General features: G+C 39.2%; 1 protein-coding gene and 1 pseudogene across 6 annotated transcripts in view; one reads left to right on the forward strand and one right to left on the reverse strand.

The window, feature by feature from the left end:
- ERC1 (ELKS/RAB6-interacting/CAST family member 1) overlaps positions 1–27,118 on the forward strand; it is a 482,353-nt gene extending 455,235 nt beyond the window's left edge. For 3 of the 6 annotated variants that reach the window (XM_039869202.1, XM_039869198.1, XM_039869200.1), the window contains exon 19: positions 22,955–23,092. In XM_039869202.1, the coding sequence (XP_039725136.1) occupies positions 22,955–23,092 (138 nt within the window). Of the gene's footprint in view, positions 1–22,954 lie in introns of all 6 variants that reach the window. The other 3 variants (XM_039869201.1, XM_039869204.1, XM_039869203.1) reach the window with 3 other exon arrangements.
- On the reverse strand, positions 10,002–10,121 carry LOC120607505 (uncharacterized; annotated as a pseudogene).
- Positions 27,119–27,385: the final 267 nt, after the last annotated feature.

The raw sequence follows: 27,385 nt of genomic DNA on the forward strand, positions 1-27,385 counted from the left end.
ACACGAGTGAGCCAAATGGACATATGAGCTGTCGGGGGCCAAGGGATAAGGGAAGCAGGGAGAAAAAATAAGAAAGAAAGAAAAGAGAAGAATGATTCTTTGTGGGGCAACAAACTTTGTTCTGGTTCCCAGCCTGAATGTTTCTGATCTGGTTTTCTTCTTTTTGTGATGTTTGAACTTGTTTCCTCAGCTCTTGTCCAAAAAACTAAGTGGCAGAATTTAAGAGGCTGGGAGAGGCAAAACCAGCAATCTAGCAAAAAGAACTGCAGAGCCATGAAGATAAATGTGTGTCTGTATAAGGACTGGGCTGAGAGAGAGAGTGAGAGAGAGAGAGAGAGAGAGAGAGAGAGAGAGAGAGAGAGAGAGTGTGTGTGTGTGTGTGTGTGTGTGTGTGTGTGTGTGTGTGTGTGTATTTCTCCTGATGAATTTACAAGGAAAACCCTGTGGAATAACCTCACTTTTTCTCTCCTCTCTGCTCTCACACAGTCTGGCGCTTTCTCCTTCCTCTGACAGCTGCCATTAACCTTTTTATGCAAAGAGCAGAATATCTTGCCAGTTGGGTGCCGAAAATCTGGCAGAGAAAAGCTTGTTCCCAAAAAAGGAGGGGGAAGATACAGAAGAGCTGGGCAGACGCAAGAGGGAACGGGCTTATTGTGTTCTAAATTGGGCCCTAGCACACAAAGCTGCTACTTTACATCTTGATAAAATCCTCTAAAACTAAGTTGGGTAAAGGAAGAGGAAATGAGGATTTGAAAATAGAGGCGATAAGAAACTCTTTTACATAGTGGAAATTACACAGATTTTAAGCATTAATTTCAATTCACTACCAATCCGAGGGCAGCCTTATGGTGTACACATGAAAAGATACAGTTAAATAAGGGCAAAACTACATACTTTACACTAAATGTAGAATAATCTTGTTTGTAGAGAGAAAGGGTATTAAGAGACTTAGCTAGACCAAACCTTTTTTGATACAAAAGATCCCTTCAACCATGTCCTTCCTTCGCTTGTCTCAGAGAAGGGGAATTCTGCTGTTTCTGTTTTGTCTACAGGTCTTCCCCCCACACTTCTTGACTAGGACAGCTGGTCATTACTGGTGCCTGCCACCAACTTGCCGGAACTAAATAAAATTGAACATAAAGCACCTACTCTGAATTCGGGTCTCATGTGCCCTCAGCTTTGCAGCAATGAATGCAGGAACCTTTTTTCAGTCTAGTTTTTATTAGCTTGGTCTTGCACTTAGAGTCCTGACATATGAATATGGAAATCTTTTTTTTAATTACAAAGCTCTGCATTTATAGGGACCGTAATGTTAATGTTTTCTTGCTGCCCTTTTTGCGTGTTTTCCTTTGTGTTTAAAGCATTCCCATGGGAGAAGAAGGTTAGCACTCCTGATTCCCTAGAGCTCCTGCAGCAGCAATTATTTACCATCTTGGAATTTTAATGAGTCTTGACAATTACTACAATTCAGTACATTAAACATGGGTCTGTCGTCTCCAATGTCAACTTTCAAAGATAATACTCCCCCAACTGAGCAAAGAAGAAAATCAATCCTTGTGAATGCCAAAAAACATGACCAGAGTAGGCACTGCAAACTTAAAGCCAGTGGAACTTACAGACTTTGGAGCTGATAGCTTTCCAGTCTAGTCAGAGCATTTTTAATAAATTGTCCTTAGTTTTCTTCCAAACTATTTGATTCTTTGCAAAAAGGTTTGGTGGGGCAGTCTAGAAATAGAACTTAAATTTCTTAGAGACAGGATCTACTATGGTGTATGCCAGAGGCTCTCAACCATGTTTCTGCCTCAGCACCCCTGAAGAATACAAAACTTCTTATAGTAACAATGGCTATGTACAACAGTAATGCCCTAGGGGAAACCTCTGTAAACTTAGAAAAAGTAGGGCATGACTTCCCAGGTATAAAATCAGAAGTGTACCCTGAAATATAGCAGTCTCCAGTTTACATGCACACAAACAGTATGGCCATTCCCCACCTGACTCCCCTGTGCTAACTATTAGATTTCCCTGAGGCTCTACGGGAATCTCCAGCACCCCTTGTAAGAACATCCTGCTGTGGGTGCCACTGCCATAGAAGTGAGGTTTTCTCCCTGAACCCCTCCCACTGCTATACAGGAAAGATGGGACCAGGACATACTTGCCACTGGGGTAGGTGAAGATGTGTTTCTGGTGTTTGGAGTTAAAACTCACAAGGCATCTTCTAGCTGTATATAAAATGTTGTGAATGGTAGTTAGGTTCTATGATAATATTGTATTAGCTGCTGTAACAAAGTACCATAGACTAGGTGACTTAAACAGCTAGAAGTCCAAGATCAAGGTATCAGCAAGGGTGGTTTCTTCTGAGGTTCTCTCCTTGGCTTGCAGATGGCCAGCTTCTCTGTGTCCTCGCGTGGCTTTTCCTCCACGCACGCACATCCCCGGTGTCTCTGTCGTGTCCATATTTCCCCTTCCTCTACCCAAGGACACCAGTCAGACTGGAATAGATCCCACCCTCACAGCCTCATCTATTTAGTCACCTCTTTAAATACACCTCTTTAAATCACCTCTCCAAATACAGTCACATTCTGCAGTCATGGGGGTTAGGAGGTCAACGTGAGCTGGGTGAGGGGGCCTGATTCAGCCCATACAAACGTTACGGGTGAATAGTCTCATGGGGACTACTTGGGAATCTAGCTACTACTTAGGTAATTCTTTCAAAGTTTCAAACAACTGACTTCCAAACAGACTCTGGAAGCAGCGCTCCAGATATATGCCGTGGCCCTGCCGATTGAAAGGTGGCGGGGAGTGGGGGACATGACTGCAGAATCTGTTACTCACATTCACTAATTACAGAATAGTCCCTTAGGGGAGATGTGGGGCCTGCTGGTGACTTCAGTCCCAAATACCATGTGAAAAGAACTTAGTAACTGGACCTTTCTTAAAAAGCTGTGTCATAGATAAAAAAACATTTGGTAAATGAATGAAATCAGGAATTTTCTGGGGATAAGATTGTGGTATTCTTCTACATGCTATAACTGCTATCTTACTGCTTCGAATACCTCTTTTTATACAAAAGACCTTCCAGGCACAAAGAAAATGCCCCTATCTAGTGTATGCTCTCCCACTGCAGATAACAGGTCTTGCTGTAAATCTCAGTGATACTTACTTAGTGACCCTAAAAATCAGGTTTTGATTGATGGGATTTTTCATGGGGTTCTTGTTAAAGATAAATAGTGGTTTTAATGTTATCAAACTAAAAAAGTCTTACCCTTTTCTAATGTAAACCCTAAGCCGAGCTTTAGACACTAAGATTTTATTGCCATCTTAACAAAAAAGCATGCTCTGATAGTGACTTAAAAGTAGTATGATGAGGTGTTTGATAAAGTTCCTGCCTATACGCCTGAAATTTCACGGGTTCAATTTGTTCCTTTGAATCAAGCATCTCTCCAAGGCACACTACCTTTTTAAATGCAGGTATAGCACACTGTCACTGTCACTTTAGAATGCTCAGGGAACCCGAACACTAGAATGATAAGATTAGTGAGGGGCTGGGAAAAGAAGAGTTCAAAAAAGGACAAAATTGCCAGGTTAAAAGCCAGATGAAACTCCTCCTCAGTGTACCCCAGGCCTGGCGATAAGCCATCACTGCCCTTAGGGTTCTCTGACGTTCCGCTCTCTGATACGCTTAGCGTCTGTGGGAGATCACAGGAACCTTTCGCGAGTCTTTGTCTAAATTGGGGTCAGTAGATATTTATTCCTAAAAGTAAGTTTACCACAGATGGATGTCAGAATGCAATTAGCAGGAGGGTAGGGAATCACGGGAAAAATAAAATACTGAGTTTTCTCTAGCATCCTATGATGACATGCAGAGAAGGTGCAGTGAGAAGCCTTCACAAGAGCTGAAAAACCCCATTTAGAAATAGCCTGCAGGCTCTCAGTTGGCACTCACTGTTCTAATGTTATTTAATCAGGAACGAGTTTTATATATTCAAAAATTATTAAAGCTGGAAAGAATTTAGAGATCATCCAGTCTCCCCTTTTTGCACATAAGGAAGCTAAGCCAGAGAGCTGAAGTGACTTGCCCAAGATGACAAAGCTAAGTGGCACAAGTGGAACTGGACATTTCCTTTCATTTCCAGCCTTTACCCACTACTCCACCTTGCAGTCTCCTTGGAAGAAAATCCTCTTAGCTTGTTAAAGGACGCTCTAGTAATAACTGATTTCTCCTACAGCAATGTTAAATCGTCTGCAGGATGCTGCAAGGGCATTTACCCTCTAGTTCAAGCAGTGTATGTTTTAGTAAGGGACCCTGGCAGATAGATGCTTGCTGTTTCAGGCATTGTGTGCTGACCAAGCACTGTGACTTTCTTGATTTAAAATATCTATTAAGAAGTTCCTTTAACCTCCTTCAAGGCTGTAGCTTTGCCAGCAACTCCCTTGCTCGCTGCACTGTCGCTTGGACCTCTTGAGCCCTATTTAGTGCTCTTCAGCTCACAGGCAGAAGTCCTGTGGGCATCGGGATCATTGGAAAGAGCCACATGCAAGAGTTGCTAGGGCTGTTTATTTGGATCAGCCTCCTCGGGGGTGCACAGAGGGGTGATCTCATGACTCCTCCATCTTTTCTTGCCCATGGAGAGCTCGCTTTCTCACTTGGCTGTTTCTGAAGGTTGAGGCCACCTTCTCTCCAGCTACTTCCTCACTGGAAAAGAAGTAGGAAGAAGAGATCTTGGGATCCTTCTCCTCTTCAGTAAACTGGGTGAAACTTCCCAGAAGTACTCGCTTTGGTGTGGACTTTCCTTCCCATGTTTGGCCATTCCTTCCATGTGGAAATAAAGCTGTGTGGGGCCGTTTGAGCCCTGGAATGTCATTTTTTTTACCCACACTTTCTCGGGGAACTGTGCTCACAAGTATGGTGAGCCTCAGGCATTCATAGAGCCAAACTGGACTGGAAGTATCTCTGGAGTCTCACATTCTCACCCTTTTTCACCTAAGTAAACACTTGACTGCAAAATTCTCTGAGCTTCAGGGGGCTGTGGGAATATTTTTCTTTCAACCCCAACCTTCCCCAGAGCTTTCAAATCACATCACATACTTTGTTCCCTTTAGCAATCCAAATTTAGTAACATACAACTTCAGAACCCCACCCCACCCAGCCTTCTCCACGTCAGCCACATCAGATGCAACTTGCCATGTCATCATATTGTGCTTGTCCCTCACCACTGCACATAGTCCTTCATAAGATAATCACATGTACCAGGACATCACTCAGAACAGCCCACATGACCCCAGAGCCTTGGTCAGTAATGGCACCCCCTTCCGTGGTCCTTCTGAATCACTGGGCCAGGAGCTTGTACCACACTGCAGAGTCATTTTGTCATCTCATCAGGGAGTCGGGAGATTCTACCCAGAGAATATATCAGATTGGCGCTAAAAAGAGAAAAAGTCAAGCAAGATCCATAGTTCTCCGTGGGAGCCTTGCCAGTCTCCCTATCACACTGGCTCTAGAATCAGACACTGTGTGCTGGAAACGGCAGACAGCGGTCCTGGACAGAGTGCACATCGAGCACGTGCTGCTGTGCCTGGAGGAAACTTCTCTCTTCTGCCTGGCCAGAGGGATGAGCTAGACGTGGATTAGGCTTTGGGCTGGGTTAGCACTTAAATTTCAGCTGTAACAAAGCCTTGTTCTTGCCACCCCGACAGTTTCAGCCTTAGATTTCTTATTAGTTGTTTGGGTTGTTATTTTTATTATTTTTTTTTTTCATCCTCTCCGTTTTGACACTCTTCATTGCTGAGAGCCAAACCAAATACATTGGGCTGACTAGCTAGCCTGGCTGCATCTGAGTTTCCCAGAGCCCTGCTGCTGTTCTGATGGATCTCTTTGGCAAAGAGGAAAATATTTTCTCTATTTCAATAATGACAGGCCCTTAATTTGAGTGTCTCTATTCATGTCAGTTAACAGCTTTGTAAGAGATAATAATGTGAGAGATATTATCAAATCAACTTAGACAACCATGTTAAAATGCTGCCTAGCTGAGAAATCTGATTCTTTGTTTTTAACACCTCATATTTTCCTCAAGCCTTGAGTAGTACCTCTTCAAGTCTTTGGACTGGTAAAGCCTCGTAGAGATGATGCCACCCCTTTGTCTCTGGACTATGCTTTATCTAAGCACTTAACCCAGATGGGTAATTGACTTGTTCTTTTTCTTTTCAGCTTTATTGAGGAAAACTTAAATAAAATTTAAGAAGTTCAAAGTGTACAATGTGATGATTTGATACATGTATACATTGTGAAAGGATTCCCCCCATCTGTCTAGTTAATTAATACATCTGTCACCTCACATATTTACCTTTTTTTAAGTTCCACTCTCTTAGCAAATTTCAATTATACAACATGGTAGTATCGCTGCAGTCACAACGGGCTTGTTCTTTGAGCGGGATGCCACATCGCAGTTCCAGTGGTGTTCCAGAAACATTTTTACACGAGAAATGATTCTTGGCTCTTGAAATTTAATGTATGGGGGCCTAGTCAGACCAATGTAAATCTCCTATTGGGTTTTGGGGAGTAGGGTTTCTGTTTTCACTTTTATCTTTTGTAGCCGTGTCTTCTGTTTTCTTGCCATACTCTGTCTCCTCCCTTCCCCTTCTTGTCCAGAGAAGGTATAACACCTATATCAAGATATAACCTTTTGAGGAAGACCATAACTAGGGAGGTTCTTCTAGCCACAAAATATCACATAGGAAAAACTCAAATTATCTCAGCCAGGGAAGAATGCTTTAGGCAGGAAAGCAACTAGCGTTTTATAAGTGTCTAGACATAAGTAGGTCAGAAATCAAGACGTTAGTACATTAGGACATCTGCAAATACATAATAGAATCATCAGAAAGCAAGTTTGTACTGGTTTATGTACAGATAACTATCTAAAACTGGATCGTTAGCATCCATTGTACTTTCCTGGTTCCAGCTCCTGCTATATGTAAGGAGATTAATTTGGACTGACAGATTTTAGCAACATGTGTTTTGGTCCTATAGACTGCCACCGACCACAATTTATTTGTCTACTTTTACCTCAGTTACTTGACCTCTCAGTTGTTGACTTTCATGAAATCATGACTGACTCTAACCTTCCAAAGAACAATAAGCAACAGTGAGTGATATGACAAATCTAAGGTCTGGTGGTTAGTTAGCAAGACCAGACTTCTTTCCTCAGAGGCATGGGAGACTTCCTTTTTTTCTTTGTGGAGATCTTGAGTATCTGGAGACTGTGGAGTTTGATCTCCTAACCACTCACTGGTTGGGCTTGAAAGGAGATAACACCTGAGTTTTCCTGAGGCAAATAAAATACTTTGTCAGTCTAAACTCTACCAGCCTGTCTACCTCTTTAGGCCTCAGCTGACTTGTAAGGTTAGAGAATTGAACTGGTAGTTCTGTTAGTTGCCTCCCAGGTTGATGAGTGTAAACTTTGGTATTAACCTGCTTTTAGGTTTAGCAGTTTCACTGTTTGGTATTTTGTAGAGGAGGGCAATAGCGTAGAAAACTAAAGATGTACTTTGTATTAATACAGATTCACAAAAAATCTTAACTGTTATATTTCCTTCAGGACTAGGGAAGTTGCCAGTCTCACACTGCAGAATTTTCAGTGCCATAGCTGGAAAGCAGAGAAGCTCTTGGTTTATTTTTGTTTTTGTTTTGTTTTTAACCTTTGAAAACTAACGGTAAAAATACATGATGATGTAACATTGAAAAATTTAGCTACCCTAAGACATATGGCAAGCATTGATTCAGTAAATATTTAGGGAGCCTCTACTATGTACCAGTCATAAAGTACTCTTGATAATACTAGAAAATGATTGTATGATTTTCATTCTTTGAGAGGCCGAGGTACCCTCCTACCTTGACGCTTCTGTTGTGAAAGAAGGAAAGGAGAAAGTTCCTTTATATCACCAAGTAAATCTTGAGAAGCTTACTGTGGAATATCAGGCAGCTCAGCAGTGGAACTTTGACTGTGGGTCATGTATATACAGGCCCCCTTGGTAGAATGGAACTAAACTCTTGCTTTTATTTTTAGATTTTGTTCAATATTAGTCATGAAAGAGCAGTAATGTCTCACTTACTTTGGGCCTAAGCAACAATAGCCTTTCCTTCTTATAAAAACATTCTCAGACATTGCCTGGTAAAGGAGTTTATTACAAGGTAGGAGGAGGACGACAGGAAGGCCCAATAGCAACGTCATGATCATTACCGCTTCTTGCCAGCATTGCACAGAACCCAGGGCCGTGGTGGCAGTGGCTTTAGTCTGGGTGGGTGGAGATATTAGAAGGAAAACTGGGAGATTCAAGCTGCAAACTCAGACTTGAAATATTAGTCTTAATCTGTGGGAAATAATCATAGGACAAATTCTTCCAGAGCAACTTCAGTTTTCCCTAGTACAAACGCTAGAGGGATTCTACAAAGTTAAAAAAGTGACCAAAATACTTGTAGAAAAGTAAATGACTGGGCAAGAAATATCTGCTCTGCTTTCAGATCCCTGTGACCACATGAGTTTTATATTTGATGTTTTATTGTGGCAAAATATATTTTCGTTTATTCTAGTTGTTCAAAAATTCAAACTCGGAAGTTATTTTATGTCTTCATATTTCCTAAGCAGTTGTAGTTAAACAGCCTGTAGATTTGGGCTGCAGGCTGTAGCCCATATCTGGACAGGATAGAGGACCATTCATTTCAGCTTAATCCACCATCTCCGAAAAGCTCCAGTGATCATGGCAGTTTACAGCTCAGACCTGATGGCCTGAGCATCCTGGGACCTAGCTGTTAAACCTCAAGTTCATGTTCTTGTCTGCTTAAACCAAAATAATCACCTCTGTATAATTTCCTGCCCACCGGCAAACCATCTACAGAAAGGAATTAATCTGAGTCATTGCCAACCACAACTGACTTCATTCAGTAACCTCTAGTAACCGTCCCTTCTTTATATCCATCTGTACATCCTCATCTTTCACCTCATCTTTTTTTGTGACTATGAAATAGAGAGTTATTTACCTTGAAACAAGGTTATTTTCTCATTTTTAAGTCTTTCTTATTTTGTAGTTATCTGTTAGCTCTCCCTGATGTCTCTACTCGGCTATGAAGAAAAGTTATACCTATGCTAAAATCAGACTTGTGCTGAGTAATAAATGTCCAAGGCAGTTTCCCTGAATCAGTCAGTCCATCCCTCAGCTATAATTCTGTTCCTCCATCCAGCCCAGCTATGTCCCTTATCATTCTTCACACCATCAGCTCTGTTCCCTGACAGTTATCCTAACATCGAAAGCAGGAAAGGAGCTCAAGTGGTTTTCCTTACAGCCAGCCCTTCATAATGTTTTTGTTGGGCGTGAGGTTGTATAACATCATCTCTGAAACACCTCACTTTCCTTCTGAGCTTCCTCTTTCCATTTCTCCCCTGAACGGTGGTGGAGGCTGAAGCATTCTCTTTTTCCCGTCTGCTGCACACACTTCAAATGTGTGTTGCGTTGAGCATTCAGATTGAGTTGCTGATGCCTTTGTGATTCTTGGCTCAAGTCCCTCTAGAAATCATATTACTACTCTGAGTTCATGGAGGGCTGGAATAGCTACTAAGAACGGAATACATTATAATAACATTCAGGAGACAAAGCCAGAAAATTCCTGCCAGAGGCCACCTTGGTATCTTATATTTGTCCCATATTCCATCTTTTGAAAACTTTAAACAAAGTGGGATGCTACAGTGTATAGTTTATGTGCACTGCTATAAGGTCTGCACCATCAGTCTTGATTGGAGATGCTTCAGATTTTATCTTAAAAAGCTCTTTAGAAAGTTATCGATGTTTTCCTCCAGGATTAGCGTCTGTTCTTTAGTTTATTCACCTGTCATTTTTTGTTTGTTTGTTTGTTTGTTTGTTCATTTGTTTTATTTTAGGCAAGGCAGTCCTTTGTTGACCTCACAAATTGCAAGGACCTTGTCAGCTTACAATCCCTTATTTTTTATTTTTTATGCCTACAGCCCCTGGTCTTCCTAGGTGGTCTCCCCATCCAAGTACTAACCAGGCCCGACCCTGCTTAGCTTCCGAGATCAGACGAGCTCGGGCTTGTTCATGGTGGCATGGCCGTAGATCATTTTTTGATCGTTTGCAATGTGCAGGTTATTTTGCTAGACAGCATTCATCAAGAAGTTTGCAGAAGAGTTGGAGAATTAAACATATAGCCAGCTCCTGACACACAAGACAAAATTAACACTTTAGTAGTATTCACCTCTGAATAGAGAAAGTTTCACAGAGAAGAGGGGCAATTGAGCTCAACCATGAAGGACGAATAAGGTAGGGAAGAGAGGTGTGTAGGAGGTAAGGCTGTCCACATTCTAGGATGAGAAAGCCACATTCAAATAAAAGCAAGACAGGAATAGCAGGGATATGCCAGGAGATGAAGTTGGAAAAGGAAGAAAGGGCTACCAGATTGTGGCTGCCATGCCAAAGAGATTGGACTCCGTTCTGTAGGTAGGAAATCCTTTAAGATATTGGAAGAAGAGGAGGGAACCTAATCCACCTGTTTTGGAAAGGTTACTCTCTTATAAACCAGTGATTACGAAGCCATCACAATAAGCAAAAGATATTAGGATGTGAGAGCTTGTATTTAGGGTTGTGGCCAGAAGATAATCAGCAATGAAGAACGTAAACCAAAAGAAGCAGCCTGAAAAGGGCAGTAACAGGAATCTCGCAGAAGAATTATGTGTTTTAGAAGAATATTTAATCCTGTGAAAAACTATTCATAGTAATTATTAAGTGAAAAGAACAGTTTTTTAAATAGTATGAGCAATACGATTTGATGTAGAAGTGGAATGTTCACAAAGAAATGTTTATCGGGCATTTGAAAAACGTGACTCTGAAACTCAGGAGAGAAGAGAGGAGGAAACTGGAGTTATAATTGTATTGACATAGCTTGATAAATTCAGGTCATATAAGGGTTATTACACAAGAGGAAGAACAGAGGAAAGTGTCCTTAGAGTTCAGGAAACCCCTACATATGTGAAAGGAAGTGGAAAGAAGACCAGCAGCAGGTCAGATAGGAAATATATGGACAGGCCAAGGAGAGCCAGACAGTCAAGAACGGAGAGAGATTTTAGAAGGAGGTGTTATCAGGGGCAAATATCACAGAAGGGGCTCCAGTAGGATGAAGACTGAATAAAGACCATTGAATTATGGTGTTAGGTAATCCTTGAGGTTTGGGTTTGGAGTGATGTTTCTTTGTTGCTTTTTGTTGTTGTTTTGGTTTTGAGGTGTAACATGCATACAAAACAGTACACAAATATATATGCAACTCAGTGAATTTTTACACACTCATAATGAATACTGGGAACAGGAAGTAGAAACATTCCCAGTACCTCAGAAGCCTCTTGTCATTCATTTTTTCTAGTCACTCCTCCACCCAACTAGGGTAACCTGACTTCTAACACCAGATTAGTTTTGCCTATTTTTAAACTTTATATACCTGGAGTCATACAGTGCGAATCCTTTTGTGTCTAACTTCTTTCATCAACATCATGTTTATGAAACGCATCTATTAGGTTACATATAAATACGGTTCATTCGTTCTCACTGCTGTATGATATTCCATCGCATGAGTATACCTCAGTTTATCATTTAGTTGTTGATGGGCATTTGGGTTATTTCCAGATTTAGGCTATTTTTCTGGATTCTCTTTTTGTTTCATTGGTCTATATGTCTGTTTTTGTGCCAGTTGTAAGCCGTGTTAACAACTATAGCTGTATAGTAATACTCTTCTTCATGACAGTTCTTCATGTTCTTATAGCTTTGTTCTTCAAGATTGCTTGGCTATCCTTGGCTCTTTGCACGTCCACTTCCACTTTGAATCACCTTGTCAATTTACACACACACACACACACACACACACACACACCCATCAACAGCCCTACCAGAGTTTTGATTTGGATTGCATTGAATCTATAGATTAGTTTGGGCAGAATTAACACTTTTACAATATTGAGTCTTCCAATTTATGATTATGTTGTATTCCTCCATTTACGATATCTTTTATTTCTCTAAATAGTGTTTTATACTTTTCGATGTAAAGGTCTTAGTTTAGTAATCTTTTGAGAGCAATTTTGGTGAAATGACAAAAACTAAAAATGTTAAGGAGGGAAATGAAAAACAGGTAGCAAATGCGGACTATTCTTTTGAGATGTTTGATGGTGAAAGAAAGCGAAAACTTGGTACTAACTTGTGAGAGATGCAGATTCAGAAGATCTTTTCAGGATGAGAGTGCTCTCTGAAGCCCCACTGAAAGACTGTGGGGGTGGGGAGAGGGGAGATGTCAGAAACACAGGTTCAGTCAAAGGGACAGGGACATGGAGAGGGGCTCAGGCTAGCCTGGAGAAGGAAGAACACAGACTGTCTTGAGGTTCTTTTGAGGCAGGAAGTTTCATGTCTGTATTACCTTAGTAACCGTTTCCTCAGAATCACTGGTTGCTTATACCGTGAATGGCCCTGAGCCATCTTAAGTGCTGTGTCCTTTGCCACTAATAGTACCAGACCCCACATGCAGGAAATTTGGAGCAGCCAGATTTGCTGCCCTCATGGTCAGCCTAATCTACATTATCAAATCCCTATTTCTTTCAGCTGAGCATTTTATTTTATATTTTATCTACTGGAGGTAGATAAACGTACACACCTATACCTTTATTATTCCAATAGCCCCTCTCTCCAGAGTATCTTAATGAAATGAAGGTTTCGTGAAAATAGGGCTTTTTCACTAAATCTTGAGGTGCCCAAGAGGCTTGAAGAAGATTTTCTAGTAGATATTTTGTATATGGAGGAAACTAAGGTGCTGAGATATGAGGTTTAATGCATAAGTTACACAAGGAGCTTGCAGGATTCAAAGAAACAAATTTGTTTTGCAGTTTAGTGGAAATTTTTATTTTGGAACTGTTTTTAAGTTTGTTATAGTTTGTTTTTAGATGCAAAGCTTCCATGCATACAGAGAAAATTGTTTATGGCCAGAGAAGGGATCGGGTAAACTTATGTGCTACATATAGTTATGGTATTTTTAAGAAAGTAAGCAAGAAGACAGTGTTTTTCGCTGTAATATTGCAGTGATTAAATTAGCCTGCCAGTATTAGAAAGCAGATACTAGGAAACGGAAGATCTTATTGGAGTACATACACTAAGTTTGGATTCGTATCTTTAACAAGGAAGGGAAAGAGGGAGAGAGAATGATTTATTGATTGCAGCTAGGATATAATAAGCATTTTCATTAAATCCCAAATATTACATGTTTGTACTTTGAGGAAAATTCAAATCTAAAGAGACGTTTCTTTGGGGAAGAGGTAAGAGATGGATGGATAGACAGGCATGGAGGGGTGAGCATGGGCCACGGGCAAGGAGTAGAGGGAACAAAAATATCTTGAGTGAGATTTGGTAAATGAAGTTTCCAAAGCTAGAATACACCTTTCCCAGCTTGTCCATAGTACCCCTGCATATCAAACCCGTACAAACACTTCCTCTTTTACATGTGATGCACATGCTAAGAAAATATTTTAAAATAACGAGGTACTGATGCATTTCAAGATTTGTTTTCATACCTGTGCTATGTAACACATCTGAGTTTTTAGTTTGCTTACTTCACACTGCCTTTCTTTACTAAGTGGTCTAAGCATTTTAGCAACACATTCTTGTACTCTTTTGACTTCAGAATGACTAAAGCTTTGCATTTCAAAGTCAGAATAAAAACCCTCATTTTATAAGTATTCCAGTTTCACAAGAAAGTTTGATCTTTGAAATTTTTTTCAAGACAGGAAATTTTAGCATATAATGGATCAAGTGCCAATGAAATCTCTCTATGCTCAGCCATGCCCACATTTAATACCGCTTTCAGATAAAATGCAAACCATTCATAATCCCTGGAGAACAGAGAAAGGCCTACCAGATGGAAAGCAACTGCAGCTAATGAACGAACACTTCCTTCTCTAAACTTTTTGATTCTTCTGATCCCCTTTATTTTTTTAAACACCTTTCCCAGACAAACCATTCATTAGACCTTGGAGAAAGCCTAGCCTTATAGTCTACCTCTGGTTTGTTTTCCCCCTAATCTTTTTCCATTACTTTTAGTTATACTTCCTCCTCCAATGCTAATCATTCTTCCCGCTTCTTGTTTACACCCTCCTGACATTTGTAGGTAATAATCACATTCCCTCCCCCTTAGTTTTCAGTTAGTTCAGGTCTACTATTTAGTTCTTCTAATCCTGCCTCATAAAATGATCCTTTCAGCTTCTTAGTCATGCCTGCCACTTTTCTTTGAACTTATTCCAGTTTGTCTCCATTTTTCTGGTAATGAGGTGCCTGAAATGGAACACAGTGCCCTAGGTGTGGCTTCACTGCAACCTTGTAATGGAATGGGGCTGGAGGGTCCTCTGAGGGATAGTGCCCAAGCCTAGGCAGCTCAGGGGCCTTTTGTCACTCTAGAAAAGCTGGTATTGCTTCTGTCAAGACCCAGTAGTAATTCTTGTATTCTTGAACTTGAGTGAACAGCCAAGTGCATTTCCTCCTCCATGCCTTATTAGCTCATACTATTTTCCATTTAGAATGAACTTTTTTCTGTGTCCTAATATCAACTGCCACATTCTTCAGGAAACTTTCCCCTTCTCCTCCTCTTCACCCAAACTGAGGGCAGTAGCACTTTATACCTCTCTGTGGACATTACACAGTGTTTTGCATAGAGTACTCAATTTTTTACAGTTTTATTGAGATATAATTCACATGCTATACAATACACCCATTTAAAGTGTACAATTCAGTTGGTTTAATATGTTCTCAGAATTGTGTGACCATCACTACAATTTTCAAACTTTTTTTTTATTCCAAAAGGAAATCATACTTTTAGCATCCATTCCCAATTATCCCATCTCGCCCCAGCCCTAGGCAACCACTAATCTACATTCTAACTCTGGATTTGCCTAGTCTGGACATTTCATAAAAGTAGAGTCTTACAATATGTGGTCTTCTGTGACTGGCTTCTTTCACCTACGATAATGTTTTCACAGTCCATGTTATAGCATGTATCAGAACTTCATTCCTTTTCATTGGCAAATCAGTCAGTACTCTTTGAGTGAATATTTTATACATTTCTATTTGTCCATTCTCAGTGTCTTAGAATATAGGAATTACACATAATTTATTAAAAAGCATAGCATTGAATATTTATATTATATATTTTTATTCAGATTTCTTATCGTAAAATCTATGTTGCTTGTGGTATCAAACAATGTAGAAGTATAAACAATAAAATCAGAAGTCCTTGCGTTTACTCAAACTAACCACTTTTAATAGTTTTGTGTTTTTCTTCCCATAATTTTTTTATATATAGTTCTAGACACAAAGATCTCTCTCACTTCTTGTTTGACACCAAGTTCATTAATAAGTTTTTTGTTCTTATAAATTGCCTTGGTAAACATACTTGTGCGTACATTCTCGAATTTCTTACAGATATTTCTATAGCATATATTCTTAAATGTGAAATTATTTGGTCAAAGGACATATACGATTAAATTTGATTGATAAAACCACATTGCTTACCAATCTGTATTCCCATCAGTAGTGGTATAAAGAGTACCCACTTCTTCAAATTCTTACCAACACTGATTTTTAACATTCTTTTGCCAATGTGATAAGGGAAAAAAAACCCTACCGTGTTTAATTTCTATTTCTTTAATTATTAACAGAGTTAAATATTTTCATGTGCTTATTAAGCCATTTGTATTTCTTCTGTAAGTTTTTCGTTCATATCCTCTGCCCATGTTTCCATTAGGTTTATTAGGCTTATAGTACCACTTTTATAATAATTATTGATATTAATTTTTTGTCTTTTTGTTCTGTCTTATTTATTATAAATGTTTCCTAAGCCATCATTTGTATTTGAATTTAATTTATATCTCTTCTGTTTCCATACAAACATGTTAAATTTCCGAATAATCTAATTTGTTCTTTTTTTTTTCTTTCCTTTTATAGCTTTCTTTAAAAGCATTACCCCTCGTCTTAGTTCAGGCTGCTATAACAAAATACCATAAATTGTGTGGTTGATCAACAACAGAAATTTGTTTCTCACAATTCTATAGTCTGGAAATCCAAGATCATGGTGACAGCTGGTTCTGGTGATGGCCTTCTTCCAGTTGCGGACTGCCTACTCTTCCTTGTATCCTCACATGGTGGAAAGAACTAACTAGCTCTCTGAACTCTTCTTATAAGGGCATTATTCTCAGTTCATGAAAGTTCCACCCTCAAGACCAATTACCTCCCAAAGGCCCCACCTCAAAATGCCATCACACTGAGATTAGGATTTCAACACAGGAATTGGGGGCGGGAGGACACAAACATTCAGTCTATAGCAAAAAAATAAAATTCAAAGCATTTACCTGTCCTTCAGCACAGATTATAAAAAAATATTCCTATGCTTCTAGTACTTTCATGGTATAATTTTTAAATAATTTTTATTGAGATATAATTGACATATAACATTGTCATATTAGTTTTAGATATATAATATGATGATTCGGTATTTGTATATATTGCAAAATGATCACCACATTGAGTCTAGTTACCATCCACCACCACCCATAGTTACAAGTTTTTTTTCTTGTGATAAGAAATTTTAAGACCTATTCTCTTAGCATATTTTAAATATACAATACAGTATTATTAACTATAGTCACCATGCTTTACATTAAATTATCCTCAGGACTTATTTATTTTTCTTTTTAGTTCATCTACTTTTATTACTAGGTTTCTTTTTTATTTTATTTTATTATTAGTTTCGAGTATAAGTACATTAGTTAGACTTATATAGTTTTATATAGATTTATATAGTTTGTAAACGATCCCCCCGATTGCTCTTTCTCTCCTTGAGCTCTCCACCTAGCCATTACGTTAATGCTAACTGCATTCCCTATGGTGCGCTCCCCATCCCCATGACCATCTATCAACTACTAATTTCTTCTTAACACTTCACCCCTTTCTCCCAGCCCTGCTCCCCTCTGGCTGTCACCAGATTGTCCTCTATATTTGAGAGTCTGTTTTTGATTAGTTTGTTCTTGTTGTTCCTTGTTTTATAACTGTAAATTTGTAAATTTTTTGTGCCCTTCACTCCTTTTCTTCCACCTCTGGCAATCAACAATCTGTAATCTGTGTCGATGATTTTCATTTGTTCTTTTGTTGTAGTTTTTCTTTAGGTTCCACATGTAAGTAGATCATACGGTATTTTTCTCTCTCTGACTTATTTTACTTAGCACAGTGCCCTTAAGTTTCATCTACGTTGTTGCAAATGGCGGAATTTCCTTCTTTTTTATGACCAAATAATATTCCATGTGTGTTTGTATTGTGTGTGTGTGTGTGTGTGTGTGTGTGTGTGTGTGTATTAGATTTTTTTTATCTATTCATCCATCAATGGACACAGGTTGCTTCCATGTCTTGTATTGTAAATAATGCAGCAGCGAACATTGGGGTGCATATATCTTTTTCAGTTAGTGTTTTCATTTTCTTTGGATAAATATCCAGAAGTGGAATTGATGGATCATACTGTAATTCTATTTTTGATTTTTTTGGGAACTGCCATACTGTTTTCCATAGTGGCTATACTAATTTACATTACCACCAACAGTGTAGAAGGGTTCTCTTTTTTCCACATCTTCAGCAACACTTGTTATCGCTTGTCTTTTTGATAATAGCCATTCTAACAGGTGTGAGGTGGTATCTCATTGTGGTTTTGATTTGCATTTCCCTGGTGATTAGTGATCAGGAGCACCTTTTTATGTGCCTGTTGGCCCTCTGTATATCTTCTTTGGAAATATGTCTATTCAATCCTCTGCCCGCTTTTTAATCAGTTTGTTTGTTTTTGCTATTGAGTTGTATGAGTTTTTTATACATTTTGGATCTTAATTCCTTATCAGATATATGATTTGCATATATTTTATCCCATTCGGTAGGCTGCCATTTTATTTTATTGATGGTTTCTTTTGCTGTGCAAAAAAAGCTTTTTAGTTTGATGGAATCCTACTTGTTTATTTTTGCTTTTGTTGCCTTTGCTTTTAGCATGGAATCCAAAAATAATCACTAAGACTGATATCAAGGAGCTTATTACTACCTATGTTTTCTTCTAGGAGTTTTAAGATTTTCGGTCTTACATTCAAGTCTTTCATTCATTTTGAGTTAATTTTTATGTGTGGAGTTAGATAGTGGTCCAGTTTCATTCATTTGCATGTGGTTATCCAGTTTTCCTAACACCATTTATTGAAGAGACTGTCCTTTCCCCCGTTGTATATTCTTGACTCTTTTGTCATACATTAATTGACCATATACATATATATGGGTTTATTTCTGGGCTCTCTATTTTTGTTTTATTGATCTGTGTGTCTGTTTTTCAGTGCCAGCACCATGCTGTTTTAATTACTGTAGCTTTTTTGTGATATAGTTTGAAATCAGGGAACATGACACCTCCAGCTTTTGGTCATTTTTCTCAACATTGCTTTGGCTATGCAGGGCCTTTTATGGTTTCATACAAACTTGAGTATTGTTTGTTCTATTTCTGTGGAAAATGCCATTGGAATTTTGATAAGTATTTCTCTGAATCTGAAGATTGCTCTGGGTAGTATGGACATTTTAACAATATCAATTCTTCCAATCTAAATCTTTTCCATTTATTCATGTCTTCTTCAGATTCTTTCATCAGTGTCTTAGAGTTTTCAGTGTACAGGTCTTGTTCGTTGGGAGGTTTTTGATTACTGATTCAGTCTCCTTACTAGCGTTTGCTTTGTTCAGATTTTCTATTTCTTTATGACGCAATTCTGATAATTTTATGTTTCTAGGAATTTATTCATTTCTCCTAGATTTGCTAATTTGTTAGAATATATTTGTTCATGATAGTCTCTTATGGTTCTTAGTATTTCTGTGATATCAGTTTTAGCATCTCTTTCATTTCTGATTTTGAGTTCTCTCATTTTTGCTGAGAAGTCTAACGGTCTGTCTATTTGATTTAACCTTTCAAAAACCAGTCTTAGTTTTATCTATCTTTTCTATTATCTTTTTAATCTCTATGTTGTTTATTTCCAGTCTAATCTTTGTTAATTCCTTCTTTCTACTAACTTTGGGCTTTGTTTGTCCTTCATTTTCTAGTTACTTGAGATGTGAAGTTAGGTTTTTCATTTGAGATCTTTCTTTTTTCTTGATGTAGGCATTTATATCTATGACCTTCCCTCTTAGAACTGCTTTTGCTACATCCCATAAGTTTTGATATGTTTTATTTCACTTTTTACTAGTATTAAAGTATTTTGTTTTTTCTTTTTTATTTCTTCTTTGACTAGTTGGTTTTTCAGTTGCATGTTGTTTAATCTCCACATATTTGTGAATATTTCAGTTTACTTCTTGTAATTGAGTTCTAGTTTCATACCATTGTGGTCAGAATAGATTCTTGATAAGACTTCAATCTTAAATTTATTAAGACTTGTTTTGTGTTGTAACATATGATTTTTCCTGGAGAATGTTCCCCGTGCACTTAAGAAGAACGTGCATTCACAGTGTAATTTTTAAATTTAGATCTTTAGCCAGTTTGAAGTTGATATTTACATATGGAATGAGCAGGAATCTAAATACAATTACGCTCAGTTGACCTAAAATATTAATTGATTTCAAATGCCTCCTGTTCATATTCTGAATCCCACTGATCTAATTTTATCAATATAATACTCTTCTAATTAGTGTATTTTTATAGTATGTTTTATAATTTGGAAGAGCAAGTCCGACATCATTTTTAGTTCTTTCTTTAGAATATTTTCTTGGCCCTTCTTCTATGTATACACTTTATGATAAATTTTAGAATCGATTATCAAGTTCCAAAAAGAGCCTTTGAGATTTGGTTTGAAAATTTATTTATAGTATACTTTTAGGTGAAAATAAAATTGGTTTATAAATAATCTATATACTATCATCGCAATTTTGTTTCTAAAATTACATGTATATATAATAAAAATCTCAAAGACTATATGACAATATAGAGCAGTGGTTATCTCCCGATGCTAATGTTATAGGTGATTATTTTTCTTGGTGCCTTTCTTTTCCAAATTTTCTACAATGCATGTGTAATACTTATTAAATAATAAAAAAAAAAAAAACCCTGGAAAATATTATTAAACTAAAATGTATCCATTAGTTACTTCATGTTTATCTACTTAAAATAACAGAAGCCAGATAGAATTTAAAAAAAAAAAATTTATGAGAAATAAATATGTGACTTGTCGAGAATGAAGTACAGATACCTGACTCAGAATATAAACCAGAGTTGTTGAGAATATTCCTGGAATGATTAAGATGAGCAACTGAAGCAATACGACCTGGCATTATCCTCGCTTACTTTACCTGGTTGATTTCAGTTCCACTGAAGAAACTTGAGAATTGTAGCCTTTTCACCTAGCGATATTTCTGGATTATATTCTGTACAGCTATATTCACAAGGCATCTGGCCTCCTTGGTTTCCCCATTTCAGAGATTCATATTTATATGACACAGCCAGGCCTTGATACGCAGTGCACCAAGACTTGGTGTGGTTTAAATCTAGTCCTTACATGTCTTGATCTTTTAGTCAACATTTAGCAGAAAGTATATTACTAAATCTGTTCCCAACAGTTAGATATATTTGAGGAAGTAGCATGTTAATTCATGGCTCAGAGCATCTAGATTCTATTAACACTGTAATTAAAATTTGGTTCTCTTTGCTTTTTAATCTACATGCTCTTTCTGAATAATCTTACCTACTTAATAAAAAAAACAATAGTAATAATAATTATAACATCTAACATCGAGTGTTTTCTATGAGTTAGGCATTATACTGTACTTTATAGGAATATCTCATTAAATCTTTAAAACAACCCTATAAATGTTATTGCCCCATTTTACAGATGAGGAAACTGAGGCTCAGACAGGTCCAGGTAATACAAACTAATAATTGACAGAGCTGACATTGAAACCCAGGCAGCCTAAATCCAACGCCTATGTTCTTAACTACACTTCCAATTTTTAATTTTCTTCTTCCCTAAAACCTGCTCTGCCTCTTGTATTTTCAGTCTTATTTGTCTAATATCCTCAGCTAAAACTGTCAAAATTATTCTCCATTCTCTCACTTAACTCCACCTCCTACCAGTTCCACCTTTAGAAAGTCTCCCATCCGTCTGTTCCTCTTCATAGCCCCGGACCCTACCTTGGTTTCAGCCCTCCTTAGCTCTCACCTGGGCTTTTAACAGTTACCTCCTTGACATACTCTTTCCCGGAACTCAGTCTATTTTGTTTTTATCTCCATAGCTATCTTCTAAGAAAATGAAGCTCATCATGTCCCTGGACTGTTTAAAAATTCTTGGACTTCCTTTTGTTATTGTTGTTGTTGTTTTAACCAGATTAAATCTGAACTCCTTAGCTTTACATACACAATCTGGCCCCGGTCTGTCTCTTCAGCTTCGTTTCCTATCATTCTCCACCCAATCGCCTTACTTTGTGTTCCAACCATATTGAACGCCTCACTCTTCCCTAGATCTGTGCCAAACCCTTTCATAGCTCCATGCATCTGCATTTGTTTCATCTGCTTGAAAGCCTCTTCTGTCTTTGATCTCCCAAACTCCTATTCAGCTCTCAAGATCCAAATCACATGTTGCCTTTAGTACCTTCTCAGACTCCTCCAGGATGAGATAGCCTTTTTTTATGCCTTCCCTTGCAGCACATGTTCCTGCCTCGGTATGGCCCTTACTATGCTGGGCTGTAATTATCTGTTTACGTATTTGTCTCTTTTATTAACCTAAATGGGTCTTCAGGGCAAGGACCAAATCTAGGCCCTCGATAAATGTTGGTTTAATGCTTGAAGGAATATCAGAGAGGGTGTTTAAAACAATAGGAAGTCGGAAATACACGTACTCCTAAACGAACAGAGGACTACCTTGTTTTCTCAAAATAATCTCTTTAGCTAAATTAACAGGCCTAAGGTAGGCTGTCTGATATACTGAATAAAAGTGGTATATATAGAAAATAGGGGAAGTCTTTTAAATTAAAAGTTTGTGTAGGGCAAGGACCATTACGCAAGATGAAGATTCCATCTGAGATCAACTACATTCCCCTCACCTGGGCATGTGGGTCATAGTGTGGCACAACAGAGAGAACATTCCACCTGGAATGATAGGACCGGGATTGGAGTCCCAGCTCTTCAAATTACCATCATTGGTCCTTGGACTAGTCACTAACTTCTTTAGCCCTCATTTTTGTGAAAAGACATTTGACATTTACCTTTACACGTACCTGGCTATTCACTTACATGCAGGAAGACCTCACACAAAAAGTGTCTCTTTTATCATTTTTTTAGTGTTATTGAGGCATAATTGACAAATAAAGTTGTGATATATTAAGGTGTACAACGTGATGATTTGAAGTAAATATACATTGTGAAAATAGTCCCACAGTCGAGGTAACATATTCATCGTCTCACATAGTTCCTTTTTTCTTTATGAGAATACTTAAATTATACTCTTTGCAAATTGCAGTTATACAGTACAGTATTTTCACCTATAGTCACCATGTTTTACATTAGATCCTCAGACCTTATTCTTCTTATATTTGAAAGTTTGTACCCTTTTACCAATCTCTCCTATTTCCCTACTCCCCAGCCCCTGGCAACGATCATTCTGCTCTCTGTTTTTATGAGTTCAACTTTTTTTTTTTTTCAGATTCCACATGTAAGTGATACCATGCAGTATTTGTTTTTCTCTGTCTGGCTTATTTCACTTAGCATGATGCCCTTTAGTTTCATCCATGTTGTTGCAAATGTCATTTCTTTATTGATGAACAATAATTCTTAGCTCAGTGCAAATAGAATTGTTTTATTTTATCTAAAATCCATCTTTCCTTTCCTTTTCAGCTTCAAAATGAGTTAGAAAAAGGTGAACGGGACAATGCAGAGCTGCAGGAGTTTGCCAATGCCATTCTCCAGCAGATAGCAGATCATTGCCCTGACATCCTGGAGCAAGTGGTCAACGCATTAGAAGAATCATCTTGACCCCGCTTCATGGGGAGTTGCCAACCCAGCAGCCCAAATAGTGAACCCAAGAAAAGGAGCCAAGAAAAGAGAGCTATGAGAAACAGGCACCCAGAACCTTCTTGGCACCAAACGAACACTACGAACTCTATCCTGCCTTGGTTGGTCTTTCAAGTGTGATTCCAGCACCATTTCTACTACATCTGTCATCTTACTCTGCCTTTCTACTTTGGATATTGTGTCTACACTTATTTTCTTGATGTCCAAGGTGGGTAAGTAGCTGAGTCTCCATGAAGAACTGACAGCTGGTCATCAGCAGTGGAGAACTCTGGAAGCTGGTTGCTCTGCCCTCACTGAGGAACATGGAGTAGGGAGCCTCTTACCTTCTGTCTTTGACATGAGAACTAAATCTGGAATCTACTTGCAGTTCAACATACTGAGAGAATGCTTCCCCATGGACCGGAGAGCTGAGTGTTCTAATATACAACAGGTGCTTTCTCCTAAAAAGGTTTAAAAAAAAAATCTCAGAAAGATAGTATTAGAAAGAGAGAGAGGGGAAAAGAGAGAACAGGGACAAAGAGAAAACCGACTCTTCTTTTTACTGTCTCTTCTGTTTACTTTTCATCTGTAATGTTTGATGCAGGGAGCTGCAAGCAGTCTTCCTGGCGGCTCAGTGAACACTAATGCCCAGCCCTGTCTGTCTCTCATCCTTGCTCTTCTCAGCCAGTTAATAAGAGGATAGTGTGAACAGTTCTCCCCCTGGTCCCTCTTGTTTAAGACCTTTGACCTTATGCTTAGTTTGTCAGATCATATATTTAATTGAAAGAGAAGAAGAGTTTGACATGAGACACTGTCGTCGCCAGCTCTCCTTCTGTAGAAGATGACCATTCCTTGGGGTCAGGCTGGTTTCTCCTGAACGTCTCTCCCGTCAGCATTCTAGGCCCCTGAGTCCCGAAAGAATGCTTCTGCCTTCCCACCACCATGCTCCCAGCTCTTGCAGCCCAATGGTCATTGAACTTTATGACTCACCTTCCACCCTTGTAGCTTTAATCTTGATTTGCACTCCCAGAACCACAGCCTCATGCACTGCCTGGAACCTCCTTCTGGCACAAATGAATGTTTCTTATCCAACACACATTCCTTCCTCCATTCGTTTGTTCAAAGAATATTTATGAAATGCCTGCTGTTCGCAAGTCAGCTTTAGGCACCCATCCTTGAAAAAGAGGGAGAGGTGTAAAGAATTCTGAGACATACCTGGTTGAGTCAAAGCAGTAAAAGGCATACCCGTCCCCTCCCCATCTTAATAGAAGGTATCTTTTCCAGAAAACTCTTGCACAAATCAGCACTTCTCATTTTTGACTGTAATGGAATTGATGGGTTTGCGGTCAGAGGACTGAGTCACTTAACCTGCCTGCAGGATCCCATTGGGTGATTCAGGGTTTCTGTTTGCTGCTCTTACCCTGAAAGAGTGTACTGTTTAGAGGGCTGTGATAGTGGGTAATGTTTTCTTTAACACATCCAAGTTCCTCATGGAACTTGGCCAGCCCCATGTCACAAATCAGAAAATTGACCGCAAAGTTGCAAATCCATTTGAAGGTACTGGCGTTTTGAAGGGCATTTTCCCCAAGCATAGACAATGCAGTCTTAAATAATCAGGCACCAAGAAATAGACCACTTAACCCAAATCTAGGCCTTTGACCACCTCTACAGCCAGACACCTACCAGACACTCACATCTTCTGATAAGAGCTGCTGGGCTAAATGTCTTTGTCTTGCATTTTCTCCTTTCCCCTCCCCCAGTTACTCACCCAAAGAATCTGTTGCTGCCTGTAAAGTCGTCACAACCATCAGTTCAGTATCTTCCCACCAGCAGCCCGTGACTATCTCATTAACTTATATGGTCAAATCTCCAGCTGCCCTGAGTCCCTGCTGTAAAACAATCTCCCCGTGAGAAGCTATAGAGTGTTTCTTATCGAAGGTTTAAATGGACTCTGCTCATAAACTTCTTACTGAGATGCTTCCTGATAGCCAGGCTGGTCAGAGCGGGGATGCAGGAGTTAGCAAGTAAGTGGTGGTCATTTGTGGTCAATTACCTCAATTCCATTTATTTATTGCACTGCCCATAAATCACATAGAAAGCCTCTAGCATTTTAGGGCTGGTGTAGTAGAATCTCACTTTATCTACCATAAAGCAAAGAACCGAGGTATAATTATACCCTTCACAGGACTACAGCAGAACAGAGAAAGCAGGAGAAGCAGCCATACCCAGCGAAGTAGCCTGTCCTGGCCTGGCACCGGCTAGCTGTTCTCTAGCTGGTCTGGCAAGGGAAGGCATCAATCAGGTTTCCCTGGATGCTGCTGATTCGGCCTTTACCATCAAATACAGTCCCTACCACTCTTGCCCACGTGGCGCACGACTCTCACTGTACCTCCTTCCTTCCCCTTTTCATTTCAACCCTTCCTATTGCTCCCACTCTAAAACCTTATGGAAGTCCTCTGGACAAGTGCTTCTGAGAAGGAAAATTTCTGGGGCAGACATCATCTGTCTGGTCTCTGTGAACCATAGCAGGGAATCTCATTGATTCTTCCTAATATCTCAACTGGTTCTGGGAACTGTTTGGTCCTAGATGAAAATAGGCTCTGGCTAAAGTTTAATGGTGAACATGACCTGCATTTATATTATAGAGACAAAGTTAATACGGTTTCTGGCATTTAGAGTATCTTACTGAGTTTAGATCATTCATTGAGCCAACATCTACTAAATGCACAGTTTCCATCACACTAGGACTTGTCATTCTATGACCCTATCATGGTAGTCAGGGTTTCACAAGGCCACTCAACTACTAGCAAAGGTCTGCACCCTTGAAAACTCACTGCAGGTTGCCTGTGATGTTCACCAAACTCATTCGTTCCACTGGCAAGTCTAGTTGCCCCTTAACCCTAAAGGTCTGTACCTCAGTCAAGGTCATCATAACGGGGACAAGAAGAAGAAAAATGGGTGAGATCCAACCTGGGGTTCATGACTAAAGAAATAACATGCGACCTCCATCTTTTCATATACCCTATCAAGGTACTCATTGAGTTCTTGACGAAATGTCAAATTGAGATTTGCAAGGACTTGGATACCATTTGAAATAGAGAAGACTTTAAATGGGCTGTAACATTTGAAGAAATATGATGGGAATCCCCCAAATCCATTTCAGTTCTAACCTTTGACCTTGTATATTACAACCTGAATTAGATCTGAATTCTTTTCTCTTTCTTATACTTGGGCCTTAAAAGTACTAGTAAGGCAGACTGGACCCAAGACCACCTTCAGCGTCAGTGGTGGCAATGTGACTTGGCACTTTTTATATATATATATATAATTTTTTTATTTTTCAGTTACAGTTGGCATACAATATTATATCAGTTTAGGTGTACAACATAGTAAGACTTGGCTCTTTTTGTCAAGAAAAGTCTGGTTTTCCATGAGGAACTCATTGGCCCACCCACTCCTCCGAATGAGCAAAGAGAAGCATTCGCAAGGCTTTAGTCAACTGCTAAACTAATTTCTCCGCTGTCGATGGTCAGGATCAGCTTTTGGATTTGCTGCTAGAAAGTTCTGCTAATCCCAGAGCCATCCCGCCCTCCTGTTTGACCCTATTACTAAGCATAGGCCCACTGGCTACCCTCAGGGTCTTTGAGGAAAAGAGCAAATCGAGGAATACGTCACCACGTAGAATGTGACCCTCACATGGCATTTCCTAAGTTTCAGTGGGCCCTATATCTGCAATATCAATAACTTTCATGTCTGCCTCCCAGCCTCATCTCCCCACCTGCGAGAGTTCAGAACTGTGGCAAAGGAGATGAGAAGAGAGAGTAGATGTAGCGCTGCATGCTGCCCTTTGCAGAGCCTGCAGGGCCACCCATCCATCACTGCCAGCCCCTGGGCTTCTCAGGACAGTGACTTGAACCATTCAAAGAAGTGTTTTCAGAGAATCTGGAGTTTGCCCTGTGTAAACTAAGGGAATATTTGGGCAAGGAAAAAAAAAAAACCATACATTACAGGGAAATCCTTCTGAACAAAATGGCTGTCTTTACTTAATCTTTTTAAGCAAAAACTGTTTCCAAACTTTTTAGTGTCAAAACTGTAACCAAGTGTCTCTTGATTTTTTCCAATGTGTTTAGAGAGTGCTGTGACCCTATCGTAGGTATTTCTTCTCCTGACTCTTGGGGGAGAGGTGGTTTTAGGGATTGATTTGGAGGGAGCGGGTTTTCATCCCATCCCACCTCCTCTTTTGTTTCTCTGCTTGTCAATGTTGTCTGTGTGGTT

This window comes from Pteropus medius, unplaced genomic scaffold (assembly GCF_902729225.1).
Source record: "Pteropus medius unplaced genomic scaffold, Ma_sr-lr_union100, whole genome shotgun sequence".
NCBI classification, from domain to species: domain Eukaryota; kingdom Metazoa; phylum Chordata; class Mammalia; order Chiroptera; family Pteropodidae; genus Pteropus; species Pteropus medius.